This window comes from Oncorhynchus clarkii, chromosome 6 (genome assembly GCF_045791955.1).
Source record: "Oncorhynchus clarkii lewisi isolate Uvic-CL-2024 chromosome 6, UVic_Ocla_1.0, whole genome shotgun sequence".
NCBI classification, from domain to species: domain Eukaryota; kingdom Metazoa; phylum Chordata; class Actinopteri; order Salmoniformes; family Salmonidae; genus Oncorhynchus; species Oncorhynchus clarkii.
In genome coordinates this window covers 78043501-78059803 of record NC_092152.1, presented here as the reverse complement: position 1 = coordinate 78059803, position 16303 = coordinate 78043501, and the positions used below count along the sequence as shown (strand labels likewise).

The 16303-nt window shown below is 44.4% G+C and overlaps 1 protein-coding gene and 1 long non-coding RNA gene across 2 annotated transcripts in view; both read left to right on the top strand.

Moving 5' to 3' along the window:
* Window positions 1–2135, top strand: part of LOC139411640 (transient receptor potential cation channel subfamily M member 7-like) — an 81150-nt gene extending 79015 nt beyond the window's left edge. The window contains exons 40-42 of the mRNA XM_071158237.1: window positions 439–490; window positions 657–763; window positions 959–2135. Coding sequence (XP_071014338.1) covers window positions 439–490; window positions 657–763; window positions 959–1062 — 263 coding nt within the window. The 3' untranslated portion in view covers window positions 1063–2135. The remainder of the gene's footprint in view (window positions 1–438; window positions 491–656; window positions 764–958) is intronic.
* A 716-nt stretch (window positions 2136–2851) lies between these two features.
* On the top strand, window positions 2852–4006 carry LOC139412243 (uncharacterized). Its single transcript, XR_011634676.1, has 4 exons — window positions 2852–2925; window positions 3326–3423; window positions 3617–3693; window positions 3991–4006. It is a non-coding gene; the product is annotated as an uncharacterized lncRNA (long non-coding RNA).
* Window positions 4007–16303: the final 12297 nt, after the last annotated feature.

Genomic DNA, 16303 nt, shown 5'->3' with positions numbered 1-16303 from the left:
TTCAATTCGTAACTAAATTGTTTTGGTTTTTTTTTCTATTGGAAGCATTTAATCATTTGCAATTATGTCAATGTAAAATGTTTGTGTCTCCATATGATATGGTAAATATATCCAATGCAAAAACATCTACATTTAAATGTTATTAATTTGCATATATTCCCATTAATTCCCACGGAAAGTTTCCACCTGAAATTCCCCAAAATATGCAACCCTACACTTCAGTGACTGGACATATGAGTACACTCAGGGAGAGCTGTTAGTGCTGGACCTGCAAGGTAATACTGACCCCTAACTTCTGACCTCCAACCCCTAACTTTTAACCCCTGACCCTTCAGTGACTGGACATACGAGAACACCAGGGGAGAGTTGTGCTGGGCTGGTAAAAATCCTGTAAATACAAGTCCCTCCCATTAGTAACTGCTATATTTGTGTTTTTAGGAGTGGGGGAGATTCTGACTGATCCGTCTGTCATAAAGAGTGGAGAGAAGGGGTGTGTAAACCTGTTTTCTGTTCTCACATTCAAAAATCATGTTTCACTTTGTTATAAAAGATTTTACAACACTCACATTCTATTTTAATCCATAGATCATACAACACAATATTTGGACCTTTAGAATGATCACATAATTAATCATGTTCTCTTGACTAATCTGTAGGTCATATGACATGATATTTGGTCCTGCCAACCTGGGAGACGACGCCATCAGAAACTTCCGGGCCAAACACCACTGCAACTCTTGCTGCAGGAAACTCAAACTACCCGGTAGGGAATTCTCTCTCTGTTTGTTTACCGTTTGCATCCGAGTGTGTCCATTTACTATGGAGACGAGGTGAGCTTATATTTTGCTAATATAAGGCTCTAGGACAATGTAGTAGTGACATTGTTATTTCAGCTTTATGTAGTAGATGGATGCCTGGCTGTCTGCCTCATCTCTCTCCTCTTCCTGTGTCTGTTAAGATCTGAAGCGGAACGAGTACACGCCGGACAAACTGATGCTGCCTCAGGACGAATCACACGACCCCGGAAGCGGGACCCGCCATTCAATGAGGCTCATGCTCTGATCCTATAGGACACAGCCAGAGAGAAGAGGCCGGTGCTGTTATTCTATTGGCCAATGCCAGAGAGGACAAAGGAAAAACTAGTGTGCACACCTCATGGCTAGAAGGGATCCAGCTTTTGTCAAATTAGCATCAGATTTGACTTTTGGTAGCAGGTTGGGAGGACTTAATTCTCCTAACCTGCTGCATTATGTTAATGTTAGGAAAAGATTTAGGGTTAGCAACAAAAAATATATACTTTTTACATTAATTTGACAAAAGCTGGATAAGGTGGGTCTAGCCATGACCCATCTCATCCAATCAACTGGAAGAGCCATGTCTGTGTTTCCATGGAGACCCATGTATGCATGCAGAACTGTGTTACTTTTGTATCTGTCCAACCAATGCCAATCAGCAACCAACATGATTATTCAAAAAATGTGTAAATGGGGAACAAAACTTTTTAAATATGTTTTTTACTACAAGTTTATATGTTGTGTGTGTGTGTGTGTGTGTATATATATATATAAATGGCTATCAACAGGTACAATATCATTGCATAAAGAGACCAGTACTTATTCTGAACTATGAAAAGTTGCCTTGTATAAACTAAAGTGCATTGTCTGTCTGTAGTGCAGGACTGTAAGGGTCAACCTGCTGAGATACAATTTGCAACACTTTATACAGAATGTCACCTGATACTTTTTTTTATAAATGTAAAATACATGTATTATTATGGAATTAGTGGTTCATATTTAATGAGAAGACACATGAATTTGAAAATCTTGTAAAATATGGGCAGATTGCAATGCAACTTTTACAGTACATCTATGTACTAATTGTGTTGAACTCTTCTGAAATGTGTCCACTGATTATTTCTGATAGTTTTTAAATGTTACAATGCTGGTACTATTATTGTTATTTCTTTGTCATCACGCAAATACCAATCTAGTGTATCTTATAGATACTTATATCTGCTACTGAGCAGAAGCAGATGCTGTTTTATTCAGGGGCGTGTAAGGGTCTATTACTCTATACATGTTCTACTGTATAACATTTTAAACTAATAAAATGACAGTTATGTCCCATTCCTTGTACAGTATGATGCTGATACTGTCTGGTGGGGATGAGGTCCCCACATTCTTCAGTAAGACTGCAGCTGCTGGCAGACAGGCCCACAGAGAGAAACACTCTCACACACACCTGTTGATGAGCCAGCTGATAAAGAACCCAGTAGCCAACAGTTATTCATCAGTTACTCGTCTGTAACCCGACACCTTTACCCTACAGTTAGGTCTGGATGGGAACTCTGTATATTTCATCCTTTTCACAAACCTCATCTCCACCTACATCTTTAGCAGTTTGGGAACATCGATCAACAGTGATGAAACTCTTCTTGGTGTTGTCACATACAAAGTCCAGTGGAAAGCAACATTGTGTAAAATAAGAGTATTGTAATGAAACAGCAGGGAGCAGGCCTTGAACCCTCGACCTTCTAGCCCGAGGTCCGGCGCGCTATCGACTGCCGCAAAAGCATGCTCTGTTTTTATGTCTTATGAATTTGTAGTTCGCAAATTTCTGTGAAAATGACAAAATGCTTTTTGATCTTCGGCCAATAGAGAGAGCAGAGTACAGTATATTGAAAGTCTGTTGGTCGAATAGCAGATTATTTTAACCACTTCCTGTCTAGGCTTGATAAACCAGTCTACTTGTTACCTGAAGGGCGTGGTTATATGGGGGCCAGTGAATCTGCCGTTTACTCACATTGTTCGTAACAGTGCTCACCTGCTCTCACTTTGTCTCTTTCCCATTGCAAAAACACGTCCCAGAGAGGAGAAACTACCAAGAGAGAAGAATCATGTCTGTGGAAGTCCACATAGAATATTGGTAAGTTATTGTTTAACGTTGTACTACATCTGTTAATGTCTCCTCTACAATGTTAGGAGATCTGTTAATGTCTACTCTACAATGTTAGGAGATCTGTTAATGTCTACTCTACAATGTTAGGAGATCTGTTGTTATACTAAAGAAAACAACAGTGAGACAGTGAACAAACTGTCTGAATGTGTTGGTATTGGCTCAGGTTATTGATTTAATTTGCAGACAAAAACAAAACATTGACATGATTTTCCAGTTAGAGAAACTCATTATTTACATCATCAGTCTAACATTTACCAACATTTTAACTACCCTCTCCATTTCTATTGTCCAGTGTAAAGTTATAGATTTGACATGCCATGTGCAGTCTGTGTGTGTGTTTACGGTGTGTGTGTGTTGTGGTCTGCAGTAGTGGATGAGGGTACGAGTCTCGCTATCAGGACCTAGCATCTGCAATCAAGCGGAACGTTCCTGATGTGACGGTGACGGGAACCACAGGGCGGCGCTGTAAGTCACACACACACACACAGCTTGAAGTTACCCTGTCAGATAGTGACCTCACAGCTGTGCTTTACACACAGAACGACGTTACAGATCTCATCGGATGTCAACTACACTCTAATGGTCCATCCATTAGATTTGATCAATACCTCAGTAGATTATTATGTTATATTCTAACTGATCATGGTTTGTCCCACAGCCAGTTTCGAGGTAACAGTGAATGGTAAACTGGCCTACTCTAAACTGGAGGCAGGAGGATTCCCAGACACCAAGGAGGTGGGTGTTACTCCTGTTCTGAACACCAGGTAACACCATACTCACAATGTATCTTCATGTATCGTCTGAGGTAAAGCCACAGTATCTGAACCTGAACAGTAGTTCAGAAGTGTTAAATTAGGGAGCATGGATAAATGGGATCCAATCCCAGTCAAGTCATACTATTTCTTTAAGCATTTCATTGTACTGTATAGTATACACCACGTGTATCCTGTGCATATAATATGACAAATATACCTTCATTTGATTTATCTCCTACATGCTCTCTCTGTAACATGTGCTCTACTGTCTGACCAGATGGTGGCGATGGTGAGCCGTGGAGGAAAGGTCGAGAAAGTGAAGAAGAAGAATAATAAGTGTTTTCTCCAATAGATGAGTGGTTATTGAGAGAAGGAGAGTGTTTTGGGTCCTGATCTGATTCTATTAATGATTGTTCACAATGAAACTAGGGATGTGAACATGAAGTCTACAGTCATTTCAACTCTGTGATCTGAGGGAAATACTCTCATCCTGTGTCTCCGTGTTATACTGTCATGTCTTATGTTATTCCTTGTCTGTTTTTCATTCCTTATACAGACCAAGATATTATAGACTGACTAGCATTTAGTTTTACATTCTAAAAATATTGTACTCAATGTAGACCTCTGCAGTTGTATAGGTTGTACGTGTATTTTTAAATGATCAAATAAATTCTAGGAATCAATTAGTATTGAGTTTGTGTGTTGGGAGGGTGCTGTTGGACATTTACAATAATGCTGTTGGACATTTACAATAAGGCTGTTGGACATTTACAATAATGCTGTTGGACATTTACAATAATGCTGTTGGACATTTGCAATAATGCTGTTGGACATTTACTGGTGTTGTTGTGTTATTATTGGATGTTGTGCCAGGCAATCTTTCCTATCTTCACTTTGCCTCTTTCACTTTCTTTCTTACCGGGTGTGATGATGCAATAGATATACTGCCACGGCCTTTATAGCGGTCAAGGGATTTTATTTGATCTTATCTGATTTTGTGTGTAGGCCGAGACTGGATTCTATCCCCAAAAACGTTATTCCTCTGTGTGTTATATAATTGTAGAGGTACAAAGTCTTTAGTATTAGTTTTTATATGGCTGTATAAAGATGACAGTTTATTATCAAACTTGTGATAGAGATCACACTTCAGCCAAGAGGGGAATTTAATGCAGTTAATATGTGGGAAAGGGAATTACCACTCTGCCATCTGGAGTTTTACTACATTTTTACCAAAACTGGATTCCATGTAACTTAGAGGTGATTGATTATTCATTATATCCACTCTATTAGCCTCTGTCAAATGCACTTTAAACTGTAATACATCTGTTCTGTGATGTCCTCCAGCATATTGGAGAATATTCTAGAATCTGACCCTTTCTACCCCTCTATCTCTCTGGCCCCCATCTAACCATGTCCTTCAGGTAACAGGTGGATAGAGGGAGAGTCACACAGCTTATCTGTGACAGTGACCACCTGCTCTCACATCTCTTTCGCATTGTTCTCTCTCTCTCTCTCTCTCTCTCTCTCTCTCTCACACACACACACACACACACACACACACACACACACACACACACACACACACACACACACACACACAAAGAGAAGAATCATGTCTGTGGAAGTCCACATAGAATATTGGGTGGTTATTGTTTAACGTTGTACTACATCTGTTAATGTCTCCTCTACAATGTTAGGAGATCTGTTGTTATACTAAAGAAAACAACAGTGAGTCAGTGAACAAACTGTCTGAATGTGTTGGTGTGGAACCAATAGACTTCCTATTGGCTCAGGTTATTGATTTAAAGAGAGAGTTTGCAGACAAAGGCAAAACATTGACATGATTTTCCAGTTAGAGAAACTCATTATTTACATCATCAGTCTAACATTTACCAACATTTTAACTACCCTCTCCATTTCTATTGTCCAGTGTAAAGTTATAGATATGACATGCCATGTGCAGCCTGTGTGTGTGTTTACGGTGTGTTTGTGTTGTGGTCTGCAGTAGTATATGAGGGTACGAGTCTATCAGGACCTAGCATCTGCCATCAAGCGGAACGTTCCTGATGTGACGGTGACGGGAACCACGGGGCGGCGCTGTAAGTCACACACACACACACACACACACAGCTTGAAGTTACCCTGTCAGATAGTGACGTCACAGCTGTGCTTCACACACAGAACGACGTTACAGATCTCATCGGAAGTCAACTACACTCTGATGGTCCATCCATTAGATTTGATCAATACCTCAGTAGATTATGTTAATTTCTAAATTCTGGGGACACCCCTGAGTGAACGTTTTTTGTTGCCCTAGTGTGACAGGTTAAAGGAAATACTCATAGCCTGTTATACATTCAAAAGTATTAGTAAGTTCATAGTATGTGAGGATCTTAAAACATCTAAGGTTAAAATGATCATGCATTCAGTATTAGTTGATAGAGATTGATAATTCATATAATTGTGTTAAAGTTCAACTCTGTCAAGCGTACAAAGGGTACGAATTGTGAGAGGAATGTGTAAACGTTATATTGATTACTTTATTTTGTGGTGCCTAACGGAAGGGTAAAAATGTTAATCTGTGATCTACTAAATGCTCTTAATCTATGAGCCTAAAATCGATTGCTCTGGTCTCCACCCAAGTTCCCGGGAAAATCGCGGTCTTTTCTTTTTGCACTAAAAGTTATTATTGAGGAATAATAAGACCGTATCACTCTCGTGATTATTTCTCCCCTTTTTCAGGGACGTAACACTAGCACTACACAGCTGATTCAAATAATCAAAGCTTGTTGATGAGTTGGTTATTTGAATCAGCTGTGTAGTGCTAATGCAAACATCAAAACGTGCTCCCAGGGGGGGCCTAGGAGAGCAAGAGGTGGAAAGGAGAGAGGGGGAGGACAGTGTTTTATAAGATCCTGAGTACTGACCTGATTCTATTAATGATTGTTCACATTGAAACTAGGAATGTGAACATGGAGACTAGGATTAGTTAAATAAAGCAAGGCACGTCAGTTAAGAACCAATTCTTATTGACAATGACGGCTAAACCTGGACGATGCTGGACCAATTGTGCGCCGCCCTATGGGACTCCCAATCACGGCCGACTGTGATACAGCCTGGAATCTGTAGTGACGCCTCTTGCACTGAGATGCGGTGCCTTAGACCGCTGCGACACCAGGGAGCCCCTAGAGTAATTTCAACGGTCTGATTGAAGGAAAATACTCTCATCCTGTCTGGTTTATACTGTTATGTTATGATTCCTATGTTTTTCTTTCATGATACAGACAGGAATATTATTTAGACTAGCATTTAGATTTATATTCTAGAAGTTATATTCTACTCAATATAGATCTCTGCAGTTGTACTTGTATTTTTAAATGATCAAATAAATGAAATCAATCCGTTGGTATAGCGTGTGTGTTGGGAAGGTTATAGGGGAGCAGGGCACACACACACACACACTGCACTTTACCAGGTACCATCCACACACTCCAGCTGCATCGCAGACTGGCCTACCAGGTGACAGTAGTGCGTGCACCACGGACAGATACAATCTCATACCGCCTGAGATCAGAGCACCAATCTACTGCAGGCTTCCTGTCCAGATCCTCATCTAACAATCTTTCGCTCTTTTTCTCCTTTCTCTCTCTATCCCAGCAGGTTCTGAATGATCAGAGAGGGATATATCTGCTCTATACACAAATCAACATCCTACTGCTATTACACAGTGACAAACTGGCAGTGCCAGCAGTGGTGTAAAGTACTTAAGTAGTACTTTAAATTATGTTTACTTAAAATGTTTATTTGGGGTATCTGTACTTCACTTTACTATTTCTATTTTTGAATTCTTTTACTTCACTACATTCCTATAGAAAATAATTTACTTTTTACCCCATACATTATCACTTTTTTAAAGCTTAGCAGGCAGGACAGGAAACTGGTCAAATTCACGCAGGAGAAAAGAAATCCCTTTTCATCCCTACTTCATCTGATCTGGCGGACCCACTAAACACAAATGCTTTGTGTGTAAATTATGTCAGTGTTGAGTGTGCTGTTTGCTTAATACAAGGAATTTTAAATTATTTTGATACTTAAGTATATTATAGCAATTACATTTAATTTGATACTTAAGGATATTTAAAACCAAAACCAACATTACGAACACACATACAGTGGAGCAAAAAAGTATTTAGTCAGCCACCAATTGTGCAAGTTCTCCCACTTAAAAAGTTGAGAAGCCTGTAATTTTCATCATAGGTACACTTCAATTATGACAGACAAAATGAAAAAAAAAATCCAGAAAATCACATTGTAGGATTTTTTATGAATTTCTTTGCAAATTATGGTGGAAAATAAGTATTTGGTCAATAACAAAACTTTCTCTCAATACTTTGTCATATACCCTTTGTTGGCAATGACAGAGGTCAAACGTTTTCTCTAAGTCTTCACAAGGTTTTCACACACTGTTGCTGATATTTTGGCCCATTCCTCCATGCAGATCTCCTCTAGAGCAGTGATGTTTTGGGGCTGTTGCTGGGCAACATGTACTTTCAACTCCCTCCAAAGATGTTCTATGGGGTTGAGATCTGGAGACTGGCTAGGCCACTCCAGGACCTTGAAATGCTTCTTACGAAGCCACTCCTTCGTTGCCTGGGCGGTGTGTTTGGGATCATTGTCATGCTGAAAGACCCAGCCACGTTTCATCTTCAATGCCCTTGCTGATGGAAGGAGGTTTTCACTCAAAATCTCACAATACATGGCCCCATTCATTCTTTCCTTTACACGGATCAGTCGTCCTGGTCCCTTTTCAGAAAAACAGCCCCAAAGCATGATGTTTCCACCCCCATGCTTCACAGTAGGTATGCTGGTCTTTGGATGCAACTCAGCATTCTTTGTCCTCCAAACACGACGAGTTGAGTTTTTACCAAAAAGTTATATTTTGGTTTCATCTGACCATATGACATTCTCCCAATCTTCTTCTGGCTCATCCAAATGCTCTCTAGCAAACTTCAGATGGGCCTGGACATGTACTGGCTTAAGCAGGGGGACACGTCTGGCACTGCAGGATTTGAGTCCCTGGCGGCGTAGTGTGTTACTGATGGTAGGCTTTGTTACTTTGGTCCCAGCTCTCTGCAGGTCATTCACTAGGTCCCCCTGTGTGGTTCTGGGATTTTTGCTCACTGTTCTTGTGATCATTTTGACCCCACGGGGTGAGATCTTGCGTGGAGCCCCAGATTGAAGGAGATTATCAGTGGTCTTGTATGTCTTCCATTTCCTAATAATTGTTCCCACAGTTGATTTCTTCAAACCAAGCTGCTTACCTATTGCAGATTCAGTCTTCCCAGCCTGGTGCAGGTCTACAATTTTGTTTCTGGTGTCCTTTGACAGCTCTTTGGTCTTGGCCATAGTGGAGTTTGGAGTGTGACTGTTTGAGGTTGTGGACAGGTGTCTTTTATACTGATAACAAGTTCAAACAGGTGCCATTAATACAGGTAACGAGTGGAGGACAGAGTAGCCTCTTAAAGAAGAAGTTACAGGTCTGTGAGAGCCAGAAATCTTGCTTGTTTGTAGGTGACCAAATACTTATTTTCCACCATAATTTGCAAATAAATTCATAAAAAATCCTACAATGTGATTTCTCATTTTGTCTGTCATAGTTGAATTGTACCTATGATGAAAATTACAGGCCTCATCTTATTAAGTGGGAGAACTTGCGCAATTGGTGGCTGACTAAATACTTTTTTGCCCCACTGTACACACCCACCTGCCACATGTAACACAGCTACTGTAAGAGCAGATGTATAACTCACAGCACAAAACCCTGAAAGAAGTAAGTCCAAGGGAAGCAAACATCATTCACTGTCCCCTGTCCACAGTCTAGTGACATTCACTACTCCCCGTCCACAGTCTAGTGACATTCACTGTCCCCGTCCACAGTCTAGTGACATTCACTACTCCCCGTCCACAGTCTAGTGACATTCACTACTCCCCGTCCACAGTCTAGTGACTTTCACTACTCCCCGTCCACAGTCTAGTGACATTCACTGTCCCCGTCCACAGTCTAGTGACATTCACTACTCCCCGTCCACAGTCTAGTGACATTCACTACTCCCGTTCCACAGTCTAGTGACATTCACTGTCCCCGTCCACAGTCTAGTAACATTCACTGTCCCCGTCCACAGTCTAGTGACATTCACTACTCACCGTCCACAGTCTAGTGATATTAACTGTCCCCGTCCACAGTCTAGTGACATTCACTACTCCCCGTCCACAGTCTAGTGACATTCACTACTCCCCGTCCACAGTCTAGTGACATTCACTACTCCCCGTCCACAGTCTAGTGACATTCACAACTCCCCGTCCACAGTCTAGTGACATTCACTGTCCCCGTCCACAGTCTAGTGACATTCACTACACCCCGTCCACAGTCTAGTGACATTAACTACTCCCTGTCCACAGTCTAGTGACATTCACTGTCCCCTGTCCACAGTCTAGTGACATTCACTACTCCCCGTCCACAGTCTAGTGACATTCACTACTCCCCGTCCACAGTCTAGTGACATTCACTACTCCCTGTTCACAGTCTAGTGACATTCACTACTCCCTGCCCACAGTCTAGTGACATTCACAACTCCCTGTCCACAGTCTAGTGACATTCACTGTCCCCTGTCCACAGTCTAGTGACATTCACTACTCCCTGTCCAGTCTAGTGACATTCACTACTCCCCGTCCACAGTCTAGTGACATTCACTGTCCCCTGTCCACAGCCTAGTGACATTCACTACTCCCCGTCCACAGTCTAGTGACATTCACAACTCCCTGTCCACAGTCTAGTGACATTCACTGTCCCCTGTCCACAGTCTAGTGACATTCACTACTCCCTGTCCACAGTCTAGTGACATTCACTACTCCCTGTCCACAGTCTAGTGACATTCACTACTCCCTGTCCACAGTCTAGTGACATTCACTACTCCCCGTCCACAGTCTAGTGACATTCACTACTCCCCGTCCACAGTCTAGTGACATTCACTACTCCCCGTCCACAGTCTAGTGACATTCACTACTCCCCGTCCACAGTCTAGTGACATTCACTACTCCCCGTCAACAGTCTAGTGACATTCACTGTCCCCTGTCCACAGTCTAGTGACATTCACTACTCCCTGTCCACAGTCTAGTGACATTCACTACTCCCCGTCCACAGTCTAGTGACATTCACTACTCCCAGTCCACAGTCTAGTGACATTCACTGTCCCCGTCCACAGTCTAGTTACATTCACTGTCCCCGTCCACAGTCTAGTAACATTCACTGCTCCCCGTCCACAGTCTATTGGCTAGTGACATTCACTACTCCCCGTCCACAGTCTAGTGACATTCACTACTCCCCGTCCACAGTCTAGTGACATTCACTACTCCCCGTCCACAGTCTAGTGACATTCACTACTCCCCGTCCACAGTCTAGTGACATTCACTACTCCCTGTCCACAGTCTAGTGGCTAGTGACATTGCATGACATACCTAGTGACACTCACTACTCCCCGTCCACAGTCCAGTGACATGCACTACTACCTGTCCACAGTCTAGTGACATTCACTACTCCCCGTCTACAGTCTAGTGACATTCACTACTCCCTGTCTACAGTCTAGTGACATTCACTACTCCCTGTCTACAGTCTAGTGACATTCACTACTCCCCGTCCACAGTCTAGTGACATTCACTACTCCCGGTCCACAGTCTAGTGACATTCACTGTCCCCGTCCACAGTCTAGTGACATTCACTACTCCCCGTCCACAGTCTAGTGACATTCACTACTCACCGTCCACAGTCTAGTGACATTCACTACTCACCGTCCACAGTCTAGTGACATTAACTGTCCCCGTCCACAGTCTAGTGACATTCACTACTCCCCGTCCACAGTCTAGTGACATTCACTACTCCCCGTCCACAGTCTAGTGACATTCACTACTCCCCGTCCACAGTCTAGTGACATTCACAACTCCCCGTCCACAGTCTAGTGACATTCACTGTCCCCGTCCACAGTCTAGTGACATTCACTACACCCCGTCCACAGTCTAGTGACATTCACTACTCCCTGTCCACAGTCTAGTGACATTCACTACTCCCCGTCCACAGTCTAGTGACATTCACTACTCCCCGTCCACAGTCTAGTGACATTCACTACTCCCCGTCCACAGTCTACTGACATTCACTACTCCCCGTCCACAGTCTACTGACATTCACTACTCCCTGTCTACAGTCTAGTGACATGCACTACTCCCTGTCTACAGTCTAGTGACATTCACTACTCCCCGTCCACAGTCTAGTGACATTCACTGTCCCCGTCCACAGCCTAGTGACATTCACTACTCCCCGTCCACAGCCTAGTGACATTCACTACTCCCCGTCCACAGTCTAGTGACATTCACTAGTCCCTGCCCACAGTCTAGTGACATTCACAACTCCCTGTCCACAGTCTAGTGACATTCACTGTCCCCTGTCCACAGTCTAGTGACATTCACTACTCCCTGTCCACAGTCTAGTGACATTCACTACTCCCCGTCCACAGTCTAGTGACATTCACTGTCCCCTGTCCACAGCCTAGTGACATTCACTACTCCCCGTCCACAGTCTAGTGACATTCACAACTCCCTGTCCACAGTCTAGTGACATTCACTGTCCCCTGTCCACAGTCTAGTGACATTCACTGTCCCCTGTCCACAGTCTAGTGACATTCACTACTCCCCGTCCACAGTCTAGTGACATTCACTACTCCCCGTCCACAGTCTAGTGACATTCACTACTCCCCGTCCACAGTCTAGTGACATTCACTACTCCCCGTCAACAGTCTAGTGACATTCACTACTCCCCGTCCACAGTCTAGTGACATTCACTACTCCCCGTCCACAGTCTAGTGACATTCACTACTCCCCGTCCACAGTCTAGTGACATTCACTACTCCCCGTCCACAGTCTAGTGACATTCACTGTCCCCGTCCACAGTCTAGTGACATTCACTACACCCCGTCCACAGTCTAGTGACATTCACTACTCCCTGTCCACAGTCTAGTGACATTCACTGTCCCCTGTCCACAGTCTAGTGACATTCACTACTCCCCGTCCACAGTCTAGTGACATTCACTACTCCCTGTTCACAGTCTAGTGACATTCACTACTCCCTGCCCACAGTCTAGTGACATTCACAACTCCCTTTCCACAGTCTAGTGACATTCACTGTCCCCTGTCCACAGTCTAGTGACATTCACTACTCCCTGTCCACAGTCTAGTGACATTCACTACTCCCCGTCCACAGTCTAGTGACATTCACTGTCCCCTGTCCACAGCCTAGTGACATTCACTACTCCCCGTCCACAGTCTAGTGACATTCACAACTCCCTGTCCACAGTCTAGTGACATTCACTGTCCCCTGTCCACAGTCTAGTGACATTCACTACTCCCTGTCCACAGTCTAGTGACATTCACTGTCCCCTGTCCACAGTCTAGTGACATTCACTACTCCCCGTCCACAGTCTAGTGACATTCACTACTCCCCGTCCACAGTCTAGTGACATTCACTACTCCCCGTCCACAGTCTAGTGACATTCACTACTCCCCGTCAACAGTCTAGTGACATTCACTACTCCCCGTCAACAGTCTAGTGACATTCACTACTCCCCGTCCAGTCTAGTGACATTCACTGTCCCCTTTCCACAGTCTAGTGACATTCACTACTCCCCGTCCACAGTCTAGTGACATTCACTACTCCCCGTCCACAGTCTAGCGACATTCACTGTCCCCGTCCACAGTCTAGTTACATTCACTGTCCCCGTCCACAGTCTAGTAACATTCACTGCTCCCCGTCCACAGTCTATTGGCTAGTGACATTCACTACTCCCCGTCCACAGTCTAGTGACATTCACTACTCCCCGTCCACAGTCTAGTGACATTCACTGTCCCCGTCCACAGTCTAGTAACATTCACTGCTCCCCGTCCACAGTCTAGTGACATTCACTACTTCCCGTCCACAGTCTAGTGACATTCACTACTCCCCGTCCACAGTCTAGTGACATTCACTACTCCCCGTCCACAGTCTAGTGACATTCACTACTCCCCGTCCACAGTCTAGTGACATTCACTACTTCCTGTCCACAGTCTAGTGGCTGGTAACATTACATAACATGCCTAGTGACATTCACTACTCCCTGTCCACAGTCTAGTGGCTAGTGACATTACATGACATACCTAGTGACACTAACTACTCCCCGTCCACAGTCCAGTGACATTCACTACTCCCTGTCTACAGTCTAGTGACATGCACTACTACCTGTCCACAGTCTAGTGACATTCACTACTCCCCGTCTACAGTCTAGTGACATTCACTACTCCCTGTCTACAGTCTAGTGACATTCACTACTCCCCGTCCACAGTCTAGTGACATTCACTACTCCCGGTCCACAGTCTAGTGACATTCACTGTCCCCGTCCACAGTCTAGTGACATTCACTGTCCCCGTCCACAGTCTAGTGACATTCACTACTCCCCGTCCACAGTCTAGTGACATTCACTACTCACCGTCCACAGTCTAGTGACATTCACTACTCACCGTCCACAGTCTAGTGACATTCACTACTCACCGTCCACAGTCTAGTGACATTCACTACTCCCCGTCCACAGTCTAGTGACATTCACTACTCCCCGTCCACAGTCTAGTGACATTCACTACTCCCCGTCCACAGTCTAGTGACATTCACAACTCCCCGTCCACAGTCTAGTGACATTCACTGTCCCCGTCCACAGTCTAGTGACATTCACTACACCCCATCCACAGTCTAGTGACATTCACTACTCCCTGTCCACAGTCTAGGGACATTCACTACTCCCCGTCCACAGTCTAGTGACATTCACTACTCCCCGTCCACAGTCAGGTGACATTCACTGTCCCCGTCCACAGTCTAGTGACATTCACTACTCCCCGTCCACAGTCTAGGGACATTCACTACTCCCGGTCCACAGTCTAGTGACATTCACTGTCCCCTTCCACAGTCTAGTGACATTCACTACTCACCGTCCACAGTCTAGTGACATTCACTACTCCCCGTCCACAGTCTAGTGACATTCACTACTCCCCGTCCACAGTCTAGTGACATTCACTACTCCCCGTCCACAGTCTACTGACATTCACTACTCCCCGTCCACAGTCTACTGACATTCACTACTCCCTGTCTACAGTCTAGTGACATGCACTACTCCCTGTCTACAGTCTAGTGACATTCACTACTCCCCGTCCACAGTCTAGTGACATTCACTACTCCCTGTTCACAGTCTAGTGACATTCACTACTCCCCGTCCACAGTCTAGTGACATTCACTACTCCCCGTCCACAGTCTAGTGACATTCACTACTCCCCGTCCACAGTCTAGCGACATTCACTGTCCCCGTCCACAGTCTAGTTACATTCACTGTCCCCGTCCACAGTCTAGTAACATTCACTGCTCCCCGTCCACAGTCTATTGGCTAGTGACATTCACTACTCCCCGTCCACAGTCTAGTGACATTCACTACTCCCCGTCCACAGTCTAGTGACATTCACTGTCCCCGTCCACAGTCTAGTAACATTCACTGCTCCCCGTCCACAGTCTAGTGACATTCACTACTTCCCGTCCACAGTCTAGTGACATTCACTACTCCCCGTCCACAGTCTAGTGACATTCACTACTCCCCGTCCACAGTCTAGTGACATTCACTACTCCCCGTCCACAGTCTAGTGACATTCACTACTTCCTGTCCACAGTCTAGTGGCTGGTAACATTACATAACATGCCTAGTGACATTCACTACTCCCTGTCCACAGTCTAGTGGCTAGTGACATTACATGACATACCTAGTGACACTAACTACTCCCCGTCCACAGTCCAGTGACATTCACTACTCCCTGTCTACAGTCTAGTGACATGCACTACTACCTGTCCACAGTCTAGTGACATTCACTACTCCCCGTCTACAGTCTAGTGACATTCACTACTCCCTGTCTACAGTCTAGTGACATTCACTACTCCCCGTCCACAGTCTAGTGACATTCACTACTCCCGGTCCACAGTCTAGTGACATTCACTGTCCCCGTCCACAGTCTAGTGACATTCACTGTCCCCGTCCACAGTCTAGTGACATTCACTACTCCCCGTCCACAGTCTAGTGACATTCACTACTCACCGTCCACAGTCTAGTGACATTCACTACTCACCGTCCACAGTCTAGTGACATTCACTACTCACCGTCCACAGTCTAGTGACATTCACTACTCACCGTCCACAGTCTAGTGACATTCACTACTCCCCGTCCACAGTCTAGTGACATTCACTACTCCCCGTCCACAGTCTAGTGACATTCACAACTCCCCGTCCACAGTCTAGTGACATTCACTGTCCCCGTCCACAGTCTAGTGACATTCACTACACCCCATCCACAGTCTAGTGACATTCACTACTCCCTGTCCACAGTCTAGGGACATTCACTACTCCCCGTCCACAGTCTAGTGACATTCACTACTCCCCGTCCACAGTCTAGGGACATTCACTACTCCCGGTCCACAGTCTAGTG